The 14,159-nt window shown below is 39.3% G+C and overlaps 1 protein-coding gene across 1 annotated transcript in view; it reads right to left on the bottom strand.

The window, feature by feature from the left end:
• The window catches only part of CLVS1 (clavesin 1), a 100,776-nt gene that overhangs the window by 59,342 nt on the left and 27,275 nt on the right, over positions 1-14,159 (bottom strand). The window contains exon 3 of the mRNA XM_058019468.1: positions 6,709-6,883. Within this exon, the coding sequence (XP_057875451.1) occupies positions 6,709-6,883 (175 nt within the window). The remainder of the gene's footprint in view (positions 1-6,708; positions 6,884-14,159) is intronic.

Below are 14,159 nucleotides of genomic sequence, written 5' to 3'. Positions count from 1 at the left end.
AAGAAAACAAGTAGTGGCCTTGCTACATATGTTTAGGAAACAGAATATCCAATTACATCTTAAAGCATCTACTAAATTCTGATCTTTAGGCACGTTCCAGTGCTGAAGATCATTAGAACTTGAAGTTGTCTTACTTTAGGAACAGTTCAATTACTCTTACTGGGAGAAGGTCTCTATTTCCTTCACAGACCAGATTTGTAGACCCCCTTCTGTAGGTTAACCCATGTTTATATAGCTCATATTGTCTCTATAGAAATAAGCTTGAGTTACTCTTCTGCAGTTACTAACAGGGACTCTTTGGGAAGCTGCAACATGCCTTTGGACACATGAACACTTGTGATTACCCATTTTCAAGGACCCAGCCTGGGATACCCCCTTTTCTTCAATTTCCATATCCTGAGGAAGATAATGACAAGGCTTTTGCAAAAATACAAAATCTAAGTATTTCCCTAATTTTTTACTAGTCTTTAACTTCTGGACATAAATATGCAAAAAATGTCTGCCTTTAGGTAGGTTTCTTTCTAACTGGGGAAGGGAAAGAGGGACAGATTCTCAGCTGCCACAGATCATCATTTCTCTGCAGATGTGCACAGAACCACAGCCAGTTACACTGTTCCAGCAACTGGCCTCAGCTCTCTGCTCACTTTTCTCAACATGAAAAGCTGAGGAGAAGCCAAACAATTGAATGAACAACTTTTGAATCTGCAGTAATTTTTCAAGAAATAAAGTGTTAAATCTACACTTAGGATCTTTTTATATGAGGTGCTAAGGTTTTTTGGTTTGTCCCTGTGCAAGCCAGTGGATACATGAGCCTGTATATGGTTTTCTTTGCATAGCTTCTGTCACTGAGGATTTTATCTGTTCTGACTTCAGTAGGCAATGACAGAGTTCTGTCTTTCTATTAATATGACCTGTTGTAAATACCGGTGGAGACATAATAGCATCACAGAATATTTATAGCACAGGCAAACTTAACCTTACACCACAGATTTCTACAGAAAGGCTGAGTGTTTATCAGCTTTTTACAATGAGGATTATCATTCACTCTAAATTTTCAAGTAGCAGCAATATTATGTTCAGAAACTCTGTGGAAAGAAGAGTTTTATCTTATACTCACTATGCCAGGCATCTTATACCCTACATCCTTCCCATGACTCATGAAGAGTTCCACTGGAAGTACTTATTCAGACAAAGGGTTCACATTTACCTCGGTTTCAGAGTATAAATGTGTTTAAACAAGGAAAGAAGAGTCAATTCCTTGCTCCAGTCTGGAGATTCCAGCCCAGTCTGGGCTGGTGAAGGAGACGTCAAGTTTTCAGGGCAGAGGGCTTGGTGAAATCTCCAAACACTCAAGGACTGCCTGGATTCTGTTCAGATGCCCAGTTTGACCATAACTAACATTAAATTATGTCCATTAAGCCAGGCCATGATGCTCTGAGATACTGTTCCATTACCTCCACTTGAATTCAAACTTCAAAAAGCAGGAAATACTAACAACTAAGGCAGAAATCAAATGCTTCCTACCACTCATAATGAAATAGATTATTAAGCATTTTGTTTCCCAGATTAAAATTATTGAAACAAACCTATTTCCAGATAATTTTGGAAATCTGTTCCACTGTAATAATGCTATTTTGAAAATACAGCATAGTTCCAGAAAAAAATAAAATGGTTCTGACTTGAAAACTTTTATCAGCTCTAAAGACTCATATTTTTCAGTAAGATTTGGGAAAAAAAGCATACAAAAATATTACACCTCTGGCATAATATTGGACTGAATTTTTTTTCCTTTAAGATCTACATTCTCCTTCACTTTTGAGCATTTTTTAATACTATAGCTTTTCCTTCTGAAGCACAACATGAAAAATATTTGATTGTCTAAGACAATGCCAAAAGACAAATAATTTGCTGTTATAATTGAAATAACATTAGGTTTCTTAATCCTACAAAATTACAGTAGGAGGAAAGAAAAAAGATTTTTAAAATCTATTGCTTATGTTAAAGATCAAAAAGCTTCATATAGTTCTTAAGAGCCACAGTTTTTTCATAAATTGGCATCTCATTCTAGATTTTGAAGTGAAATAATCTCCAAACAAACCTGTGAGCTTAATTTTCTGATTTCATCTAAACATTAATGCTATCCTGTAGCATTAGCAAATATACCTTTGACAATTTTCTAAGAGAATCTTATACAATTTTCCCTTATTTGAAGATTTTTTTCAAAGATTTTTTTAATCAGCACCACTATCTGATCAAAGTGTTTTAAAGCCAAGCATCATTGATTTCCTTTCCTTTTCCCCTCCTCACAGAAATACTAGCTTCAAATTTTGTCTGGATTATGATAAACTGAAGATAACTTAAAGAAATTTAGTTGTTTTCCTAATGTCCTTTGTTGGTCAAATCTTCTGTCAAGTTATTGCCAATGAAACTCTGGAGACAAATTCCTGTTTGGAGATCTCAGTTGCTCCCTCCTGTTACTGCTGCTCAATGCAATGATTGTGAAATTTGAATCAAAGCCCTGTTGCACCCTAAAGACCACTCCTGCAGTGATTCATCATTGTCACAAAGTGGGAATATGGTTTATTTCTTAAGAGTGACTGTAATCACATTTGAGGACACCTGCATGTGACACAAATATCAAAGAAAGAAAGAATACAGCCAGGAAATAGCCGTCAACCCTAATTCTTGTTTCACTGCCTTGAGACAGCCTTGGGGAAAGTGACCTGTTAGGTGAGGCAGTATTAGGTGCTCTGGAGTGCAAACCTGACCTTCAGGTCAGTTTTGAATCCAATTTGGTGATTTGTGTCATAAGCCACTCAGCTGGGTCTTGGTAGACCATAGCCCTCTGTCTTGGCTTTCATCAAAGAAATAGCAGGCAAGGTCAAACCTTCTGCTGTTTGGAAGGTTTTGGAAGATTTCTGGATGCTACTGAGAAGTAATTGCATTTCTATTCAGAGCACTGGCTGGGGCAATTTCTAAATTGCTACGTGCATGCACATACCAAACTGCAGTACATAGCTCTGGTTGGATAAGGCAGGAACAAAGTGTTTCTTTATACTCGTTGCTATACCATAAAATCAAAAGTCCTGTCTGGAGGCCAACCAACTACATCCTCAGAGCAGAAACCAACCATCCTTACATTAAAAAAATGTCTGGGTTTCACTGGACATGAAGGCCGTGTTCACTGCAGCACTTCAGGTTTCCAGGATTATTGGAGTCTTCGAATGCAAAGTAGCAAACATCCTGTGTACTGAGAAGTGACCATTTCTTGCATGCTTCACCTGCATCATTATTTTAACATGGCTTTCTGACCTTTGCTGTTGGACTCTGATGCTTCTACTCTATTATGCAAAGTGCCAGAAGATCAGTCTTTGGTTAACTTAAGCCACAGTTAAATTTTGTCTACCATTATAAGATAATTACAAGCTCAGCATGACACATGAAGAACTGTGACTTCACAGATGAAGAGAAAGAGGAAAAAACATGCTATGAAGGGGGAAAGCTGTTCACATTAAAAGAATGAAGATTAGAAGTGAAAACTTGGAAAGTTATTAGCAAAATAGGTTTATTTTAGACACATCTCTCTCTCCACCTTTCCATCCACATGAAAATCTTATGTTTAATGTGTTAGAATTCAAGAGATCTGTAAGGTCTAGGAAGGAATACAGCATGAGCTCAAAGCATACAGTGACAATTGTCTTGTGCTAAAACAGCAGAGTTTGTTAATCAGAGATGGCTTAGGCACTACAAAGACTTTTGTCCCCACACTGCTGTGACATGATGAGAATTGCTATACTGTACAAATAGTTATTTAACATCTGAACTACTGTTGTTTGAAGTGGAGGCATAAGGGCATTTTTAGGTCATTAAATAAAGTAACTGAGATACAATGAACTGTCTTGTGTGATGCAATATATGGAGAAATCCATACAGAACAAGGAGTAGTATTGAGAAAAATGTGCATTCAGCAATGTGGTGATGCAACTCCTACTTCATCTTTCTAAGTATTTACAGGTTTTACAGTGTTGGAAACTGAGCAGCCTGAATAAAATTAATTTCTGCAGCCAAGTCCACTAGATTTGACTAGTGTTTGTTTTACATCTCAAGATGAATTAATATATGCACCTGTGTAATACTTGCTGTCTGCACTTTAGTTGTAATGCATTGTAGCAATAATTTGAGAAAAAATAAATTTAAGGCAAATGCAAAAATATAGAATTGCCGAAAGATTAATTAGCTGAAAGCAACTTGAATGTAAGAAAAAAACCTAAATGCATTAATTATTAAATACTATTTTTTAAAGTAATTCAATATGTCAGAATGTGATGGTCTGAGACAATGAATGACAGTTTAAAAAACTATAGGAAAATTGTTCCTCTATGGCATTAAAATTGCCATTACATAGGGAGAGGCTGAAAGTTCCTGGCACAAATAGCAACATATGGGTTCAGCTCCAGTAGAAATTGTAAGAGAGAATTATTTTCCTTCCATCTACTTAACTAGACTTACACAGGACTTAATATAACCCAAAATCTCTTCATAGAAAGGAGGACTGAGATAGCCATGTAATCTGCCTGTCTGAGGATTTGTACTTGCACAGTGCCTTAGCTATGAGAAAAAACAAGGAACTAAAACAATCTGCTTTTATTTCTGGACATCATCATATCATGGGAGTAGGACCTGACTTTTTTACTTTCAGTGACCTCCAATGCAGTGGCTCTTTTTCTGAAGTATGTAGGTATTGTCTGCATTTTAACTACATTTCATACAAATTTTACATTAGGATGGCACTAGTTCTTTTTCAATAATAAAAGAACAAAGTCTCAGTGAAGAGACTTCAATAGCAATGGTGAGAGCCAAAAAACCCCCCAAACTAAAAAACCCCCAACATCATTGAATGCTAAATATGTGCTTGATAAGCATGAATGTCTTGCTTCTAGAACTGGTAAAAAAGAATGCAGCTTTCACAACTCCTACTACTCCTACTACTCACAAAGCCAGTGGTTAGCTAAGTTTAGGACACATTATCCCAATTTGTACTTTCAGAGAGAGTCACATTTTTACTAATCCTGGAGAAGACAACAGTAACTCATCTTCAAATAGGAAAAGAAATGCAGTTGCATACTCAACTAATGCTGCCTCCTTCAATTGCACAGCACAGGATGTCAGGCTAATGACAGAATTATAAGATTTGGTACTTCCAGGCTTCAGTACTTCCAGTATTGCTGCTGACAAATGCAAACAAACTGGAGGCAGACAACCTGGCAGTGCCATGGCCAGAAATTGGATGGGATGAAGGCTATACTGGCCTCAAACTAAATAGATGGAAAAGCTAAATTTGGACATGCACAAGGATGCTTTGCTAGAATTTGATTTAGTTATGAATGTCACTTGGCTTTATCTTCCTTCTGACTAGAAGTTTTTTTTTGAACCAAAGAATGTTATTCTGTATGAAGTGATAGTATCTGCAGGAGAAGATAAGGTATTGTGCTAAGGACTAATTGCACAGCTTGACTTTCTAATTTGTTAGAATAGATGAAAATTCCTCACAAAGGGGAACACAGGCTTAAAATTGCTGGCAGATTTTTCTACCTAATTTTTGAATAATAAAACAAAGCAGATACAATCATGATCTAGTTGCAGATAATTTGCTAGTCAAAAAAATAGTTGAACATATTGTTCCTTCTGGAATGTAAGTTAAAATAAAAATGAACACACTAGAGAGAAGTTTTCTTGAGGTGTTTATGACAACAGGATATCTGGTAAGTATTAAGCAAGAAAAAACCAATTACTTATCTCTCCTTTTAAATATGTAGCCGCATGAAAACATGGTCTTTAAGCAAGCTGGTATAAGATTGAAGTCATCCCTGCTTTGAGCAGGGCATCAGACAAAGTGATCTCCATCTCTCCTTCCAACTCAAATAGCCCTTGGATTCTATCAAATGCCCTCAAATAGTAAGGTTATGTTAAAAGTCCTTCTCGGATCTAACACCAGAGATGGGCTCGGACTTTAGTGGAAGGGACTGGAGTCCTCTCTGACCACCACAGTTTATCCTCATCCTCAGGTTGTCCGTCAGTCCCCAGCTGCCCTTTTCCTCACTTCCTACCTAACCCCATGACAGCACATGGTTTTAGCTTGTTCCTATTTATCTGCAAGCACCAAGTGGAAGTGCAGCCCCTCAAGAGTCTGAACCCTAAAGCAACAGGATCCTGTGTGACAAATGAGGGCAGTCAGAATGAGGCCACAACAGGGAGCCTGTCCTGCTCTTCCTCCTTTCCGTGCTACTCAAACGCATTCCCATGAACACAGCACTGCTCTTCCATCTGCTGAGGGAGCTGCTCTCATCTCCTGTCACCCTCCCTCTGCACACACATGTGCTTGCATGTGGACTGCACACTCCAGAAGGCAGACACTGCTGGATTCTAATCCCCTTGAATTCTCTCATGGATTAAACCTCAAATCTCTAACCCTCCTTCCTAATGCTGTGGTAAGTAACACACGTCCTGGCTACATTGATTTACAGCTGAAATAAATGTGAAAGGCAGACAAAATGAGATGTCTGAAAATCGATCTATGCAGCAAGTGGATGGAACATTAAAGCATTCTAGATTATTTCTCCTCCTTTCACTTTGCCCAGGGCCTGATGAAGCAAAAATCACTGTCTGCAGCAATAAAAGTTGCAGGTACATGTGTTACCCTCCACCTACCTGTAACCCTTCAATGGCCAGTTTGAGGATAGAGGGTGTAAGCTTGGAGGCTTGCTTGAAGGAGAAGTTGCTCCAATCTATAATTAGAATGAAGCCATTTATCTGAAGCTCCTGATCTTCAATGAGCACTTCCAAGGAAAGCAGAATAGCCCGAAGGATATCTATGAAGGAGTTCCTAAAGCAAAAGCAGAAAAAAAAAATCAATGGTTGCAGTTGTCTTCAAACCTCAAGATTCTCAGTTTTGCTATGGGTGGGGCATGAGTGAAGGACAGGGATTTATTCTAGTAGAATCCTGAAAAAAAGTTGTTTCAGAGGTGTCTTTAAAGAGTTGCTGCTCCAAAACTGCTTGGTGTGATAAATCCTGGTCACTGACGGATAAAATAAACACTGAATGAGATCTCCTTAGCTTTGCTAGTAGACCTGTCAATAGATTTTAGCTAAGCTACATTGGGAAACTATTTTTCTGTGATAAAATGAAGCAAATTCAAGCTATCGATTTAAATCCTTGCTTGTTTGGATATACTTTACCAGTTTGTTTCCCTTCTTCTTATCAGATTTTTTTGTTTCCTTATTTTCAGAAAAGGAAATAAATCAGTACAATATTAATATAAAAGATATCATACAACTAGGTTCTGTGCTTGAGTATAGGGAATGATGCAAGGCTTTACACAATGCAGTTTGACAGTTGCCTTATTTTTGCAAACCAAATGCAACATGAAAAATGGCTACATATGCTCAAAATGAGAGCTCTTTATTAATTACCAGCTACAGTAGGCTGGCCACAAGGCTTCCCTCAGCTCTGGGAGAATAATTAAAAGCCTTGGAGGGCCTGAAGCATTTAACAAGTAAAAGGGAAGAAAGTGCTGAAATGCTTTCTTTAATGTGAAAGTCTGCTCTGGGAAGCCTGGGCTGCTCACTCCTTCCATTTCCTCACTACTTCCCTTTCACAAAAGCAAGACTTGGAAACTTTAATGACTATTCCATACTTACACCCCAGCGAGCTGAATTAGGTGCTCTCCTCATCTGTCCTTCTCATTATGATTATTTACAAACAATACATTCCATTAGAGAGTAACAAGTAAGGAAAGCTTCACAAAGTGCAGTATAACCTTGTGTAAAACAAAATTGTAATATACTGCTAGTGCAATCTGTTTTACCTTAGCATTGTTCTCAAGTTTTCATGAGATCTGAGGTCCTTACAGGGAAGGTTCATACCATGTTCTCCCATGGAGATTTTAATTTATTTCTTTTCTGCTGTTTTCATCAATTTAAAACAAATCCCCTCAAACATTCAAGAGCATTTGTTTCAAATTCTGCCTGAGATAAAAAAACATATGTGCAGTCAAAGCAAATTTCTCTACCATTGGCTTCTACCCCTGAATGGCATCAACACATGTTAAATTTCTAGTAAAAGTAAATGGTGAATTCTTCTCTGATTCTTTCTCTTTTCTCTCAATAGGTTTTGAGTGGAAATGTACATTCCTTCTATAAAGACCTGATCCCTTGTAAAATCTGCTTCTGCACTCTGCCTTTCTGCAAAAGTTAGAAGCTTCTCTTAAGTATAATTATTGGGGCAATAAATTGAGCTTATTGAGCTTAAAGACACATAATATTGCTCTTGCTGCATACCAAGTCACCCCTCCCTCATTTATAGTTACAAAACAACCTTGACCTTTTCAAACCCTATGGGGAAGCTCTACTAAACAGCTAAAAGGAGGAGTATTTCCTTAGCAACGTCAGGTGAAAGCATACGGATTGGATTGGCAATTGGCATGTACTTTAGGTCTAAATTTATTTTGAAAAAACTGTGATATACTACCTACTGCTTAGCTGAAATGGTGATGACTTTCAAGCAGCAGCATCAGATGACCACATCTGGTGAAAAAACCCCAAATACACCCTGCTCTAGGGTGACTTTATGATGCTTCTATCCGCAGCGGTCTCTTCTGCCTATGCTAGATATTAAGTTGTGCACCTTTAAGACTGGTTCCGAGAGCAAAGCGGGGGGGAAAGAAGCATGGAGTTTGTTTTCAGAAACTACACTTAATCCTCCACATTCCTCCTTCTGGACTGTGATGTCTGCAGCATGGATGGACAGCAGGACAGAGCTCTCCTTTTCTTTTTTAGTTAGTTTTTAGCTAGCTGAGGCAGTGAAGTTCTCTAGACTGTGGCTTTTCTTTTAATTGCAGCTGTTCAAACCTGCCCTGGACTGAAAACCCAGAAGAACACCAGGAGCTCACACCTGTGGCCCACCAGGGCCTGGGATGTGGCATTTCCAGTGCCAGAGGGACTGATAAGAGACTGAGTGAGCTGAGCTACAGACCACAAAATGACTTCTGAATTTGCCATCTCTTCAGAACAATGAGATGTTTTATTGTTTAATATTATTAATTTTTTATGCTTGTGAAACACTTTGCCAGTTAAATAAACAGGTTTTTTCCCCCTGTTCTCCAAGGAAATCTCTTCCTGAACCAGCTGGGGGAGAGGTCACTTGAATTTACTTTCTACAGGGACCTCTTTGGAAGTTTCCTCCCAAATTTGCCCTAAACCAGGACACAGCCCTAGACCATATCTATGTAATATATCCTACACTATCCCAGCATCCTCCTTTAGGGCGGTCAGCCTTCCACAAGAACTGCCCCATGGAAGCTCCCAGACATGTGCAGTGGCTCCAAAAGTGTCCTTACACACATGCCAGCCTTCTTTGCATTCTTGTAGGCATCAGTTTGAAATTATATCATTGACTGGCTACATTGGGGAAGATGGAATAATCATGATCTCAATCTCACAGCTGCAAATCCTAGAATTAACTGGATGGGTTTTATTGACAAAGGTGTTAAACACGGCTACATTGTGACAAAAAAAAGGTTTCATCCTTCATTAATGGGAAGAAGTTTTTTTAAGAGTACATTCAAACTTATATTCCTGATCCTGCTAGCACTGATGTTTTTAAAGTCTGTAGTGATTCCAGTGGGGCTGTCTGGAAATGGTGGATACAAGACATCTTCTGTAATCCACTCAAACTCTAAATGACAATGGAAATATTTCAGTACAAAATCTTCCCCTTGGACTTTGTGCTGAGGAATTCCAGTCTTTGTTTGAGTGTCTACATAAATTGCCAATTTATCAAACAATTACTCACCTGTACCTTCCTGTACTTTCAGTAGAAATTATTTACCTGGGAGATATGGCACTCAATTTTCTTAGTTTGCAACTAATCTGGCTGTCCCTGCCTACATCCCTCCACTCTATGCATTTGCAATTTGAAGACATGGTGTAGGAAATAACTCAGAGTGAGCACAAAGACGTTTTTCTGATGAGTACAGGGAGTTATAAAAGCAGCACACAAGTCCTCCAGGTGGGTTGTTTGCAGACACACTGTTCCATGAATGCAGAGCCTGGATAGAAATCAGACAGAGTAGTGCCACTTGAGTCTTAAGCCCTCTGCTCTTGAGTCTTGGGGCTTTGAGACAAATCATTCAGCTGTGTGACTGATTTGCATCCAAATAATTTTCTATGCATGAACACAGAACCACTTTTTATTAGTCCATCACTTTTGTTCCATTGCTTAACGTTCCCTTCCCCTCCTCCAATGCCCCTCCCCACCAGTTTAACCCTCTCACACAGAAAAATAAGTGAAATAAATTACAACTACACAAAGGGAAATGTATAAGGTCCTGTAAAGATTCAGCATGAAGCTTACTGAAGTGAGCCACTAATGAGTTACAAAAGATTTGCACAAGCCCCAGACAGAGAAAAAGGAGGAGGGAGAGAGTGTGCCCATCTGCCTTGGCTGAATGGAAAGGTACCACAAAAGAGACTCTTCAAATTCCCTTTGGAAAATGGGAAGTTAGCCCAACACAAGCTAGTGGTAAGAAACAATAATGTAACACAAAAAATGAAGATGGTTTAGCTGAGGGATTTGGTGGGGAGATTAGCCAAAGGCATAACATGAAAATAAATAAGAAGAAATTACTTAATTATGAGAGGTGTAAGCAGGCTGTGAGAGAACCAGAAGGCTCTGTGGAGTAGCAGGGTGCAGTGGGAACAATTAAAGGGGATAAAGACATTGCAAGGAAATTAAATGCTCTATTTGCATCTATCTGCCACCAGTCATTTTGAGGAGATCCGTGGATAACAAAGCTGAGGGACTGCTGGAAAATAAGGGGGCAACTAAGACATACTGAAAGAAGGTGATACATTTTGGAGAAGACAGCATCAGTAAAGGCTTTTGACATTACTCCTTCTGAAAAACTAAGCACTTTTAGGCATGCTAGTGAAATTAATTGGATTATTCAGATAGTTAAAAGTACAAATGTACAGAAGTACTGGCAGCTGAAGCCATTAAGATTGTCTGGTAGTAAGCAAAAACAAACTGTCACCACAAATCCTGACTGTCCCACAAGATAGCAGACTAAAAACTTTGGATGAGTGCCTCTATCTTGGCAGTTGCAGATAATTCAGCTTAATATCCCTAAGTTAATATGCTGTAAGAGCCTCTCTTCTCTAATACTGAAAAGGTGGCCAAAGCTCCATAACATTTGGCAAGCTGCAAACATGGCATAGATACAATTCAAGTAAGAGACCACATCTTGCTTTGTTCCCTCCATACACAAAAAATCATGAAGAGTGCAAAAATGCATATTTAGTTTCTAAATGGGGAGAGCTGACCCTGCCCTGCAAGGAGGATTCCCAGTGAGAGTAAAACACAGAAAAGGAAGCAGAAAAAAGGACCAGAAACACATCTTCAGATTGCCCCAAATTATTTGAGCTAGTCCAAGTTCAAGAAGCTGGTTGCATTTAAAATTCTGTGTTTTGGGTCTCTCACTACAAGAAGGACACTGAGGTGTGGAGCAGGTCTATTGAAGGACAGGTGAAGTCCTGGTGAAGTGTCTGGACCACAAGTCTTGTGAGGAGTGGCTGAGGGAGCTGAAGGTGTTTAGCCTGGAGGGAAGCAGACTCATGGGAGCTCTTACCACTCTCTACAACTTCCTGAAAAAAGATATCAAGGTGAGGGTCAGTCTCTTCTCACGGGTAACAAGTGACAGAACAAGAGGAAATGGCCTTAATTTGTTCCAGGAGAGGTTTAGATTGGATATTAGGAAAAGCTTTTTCACTGATAGGGTTGCCCTGGAGATATATGAAGCTGTGTATATGTGGCACTAAGGGACATGGTTTAGTGGTGGACTTGGCAGAGCTGGGTTAACAGTAGGACTCAATGATCTTAAAGGACTTTTCCAGCCTAAATGATTCCATGATTCTATGAAAAGCTTAGAAAGGGAGACATGAGCAGCACAGCAGATCCATGCAGGTGGAGAAGGAGAACCCAGGAAGGCACATTTTCAATTGTTCCCAAACACAGCTGAGGTATGCTGTCCATGAAATATGAATTAAACAAAGCCTCTGGAATCCAGTCAACAGTGGGCTTTGAACAGGTGTTCATAAATCATACAAAGTCATTTATTTCATCAGATTAAATTCTCCTTTCTGCTCATGAAGTATTGATAAGAAAGCACCAAACTTCCATTGTTGTATTCTTGGAAAACATCTGTGTTTTTTTAATGTACATATTTATTTTAGAAAATTAAACCTCACCCCTACTGGAATCAGTACTGGAAATTATTAACACACAGACCTTGGGGATTCATGTCTTGATTCAAACTGATGATCCTGAGCAACTCCCCTGCCTTTTTGGCATCAGAAGGAAATGGCAATCACTCTAGCTGCTGCAAAACCTGATCTTCACAGCTTATCACTTTTGGTGAGGAAAGGTCTCTCATATGCACAGTTCAGGCCAGCCCTTGGCTAAAGAATAATCAGGAAAAATAAGTTCAGGATGAAGAATCACAAATGAACACTGTGACTCACTTGATTAATCCTGCTCTAGAGAGGATGAAGAGTCAAACAGAGGAGCTCACAGCTGAGTCATGCCCTGAAGAGGGCTTGTCTCCTCTGTCTGAGGTCTGAATAGCACACATATGTGCAGGAATTAGCAAGGCTTGCCTGCAATTCAAGGAAATGGGTTGCATGAGCAGCAAATGCTCACAAAGAATATTTTGGCCTGCTGTAGGTAACTTTCTTCATAGAATAATTCAAAGCCATTTAAACTTGTTAGCTGCAAGAAATATGAATAATTCAGTGACATGTAAACTGCAAAAATTATTAAAGAAAAATATAAGGGCAAGTTTCTTATTTTGTGGGGTACCATACCCTTCTTTGTCATGCCCAAGCTAATGTTTTTTTTCCCCTCTGTCAAAACAGAATGCATGCACAGGAAACTCCTACTGAGTAAAACACGGGTTACATCAAGTTAATGTCAGAGCTCCAAATTAATTCTTCTGTCGCATCCAGCACAGCTATCTTTGGTTGTTTCAGTATGTCAGCTTCAAACAAGCATCTCCCCTGTTTTGTAATGAAAAGATAGCAAGTTTTTTCCCCACAGCATCTGTGTCATTCTATAAATAAAATTTACAAGTAACTTTACATCCAGGACAACAGACTGGATAGATGGTATTTTTCTTCAGAAGTGCTTAGTCCAGCAATGCATTGGATGTTGGAAAGAAAAGCATAGACTAAGCTGAGACCTGAACTGTATTATGCATTTCTAATGTTAGAAATGCATGGCTTAGTTTATAACTGAATGAAGGCCATCCACACACAGATTTGAATTCCTGCTAGAATGAGCTGGAAGCCTCTGCCACAGCCAGTGGAGAGGAAATGTACAAGCCTGAGAAAAAAAATGGCATCCTTTTTTTTTTTCTTTTTATCAAGCAAAAATTTCCTCTCAGTGACTTCCTTGAAGATATAAAAATTTTCTCTTGTTATGTTTCTGCTAGAGGTTTTTGTACATAAAATTATTATGAGTTGGTTTTTTTTTTGCTGTCAGTTTCCACTTCAGTTGGACTCCATAGCAACCAATAGCCCACGAATTACACATTCTGCATTCAAGTCTGTGCTACGAACCTCCTCCCACACGCTCTCATTCACATTGCAGGCGCCCTTACCAAATGAATACTTGGTCCCTGATGTTAATGTGACTGAGCAAGGACCACATGTAATTTGGCTGACAAACAGGGACCTTCACAGACCCTGGGCTTTGGGAGGGAGGCTTCTGGTGATGGGGCTCTTCAGACAAATGATAGAACCAGCTTCCACCCAAGGGAAGCTGGCATCTGTTCTTCCCTTTGCCTCAGCCCACAGAAGTGTCACACCACTTAGCAGGGGATGAGTCCAAGATAAAGCACAGAATTTTTACACTCCCAAGACTTAAAAAAATCCCTCCCAGAGCTCTCCAGAAACTTGATCCCAAACAGAGCAGGCAACTGATTGCAACCTATCACAGCACAGGTTCTTTGACTGCTCCTAAGGAGCTCTTGGGGATGCAGCAGGGCTTGGCTGGCCTCCCATGAGCAGTGTACAACTCTCCTCAGCAGCCTGCTGCTGACAGAAAA

The sequence above is a fragment of the Melospiza georgiana genome, chromosome 1, assembly GCF_028018845.1.
Source record: "Melospiza georgiana isolate bMelGeo1 chromosome 1, bMelGeo1.pri, whole genome shotgun sequence".
In the NCBI taxonomy this organism is placed as follows: domain Eukaryota; kingdom Metazoa; phylum Chordata; class Aves; order Passeriformes; family Passerellidae; genus Melospiza; species Melospiza georgiana.
Note: the sequence above shows the minus strand (reverse complement) of the source record. Positions and strands in the feature narration are given on the sequence as shown.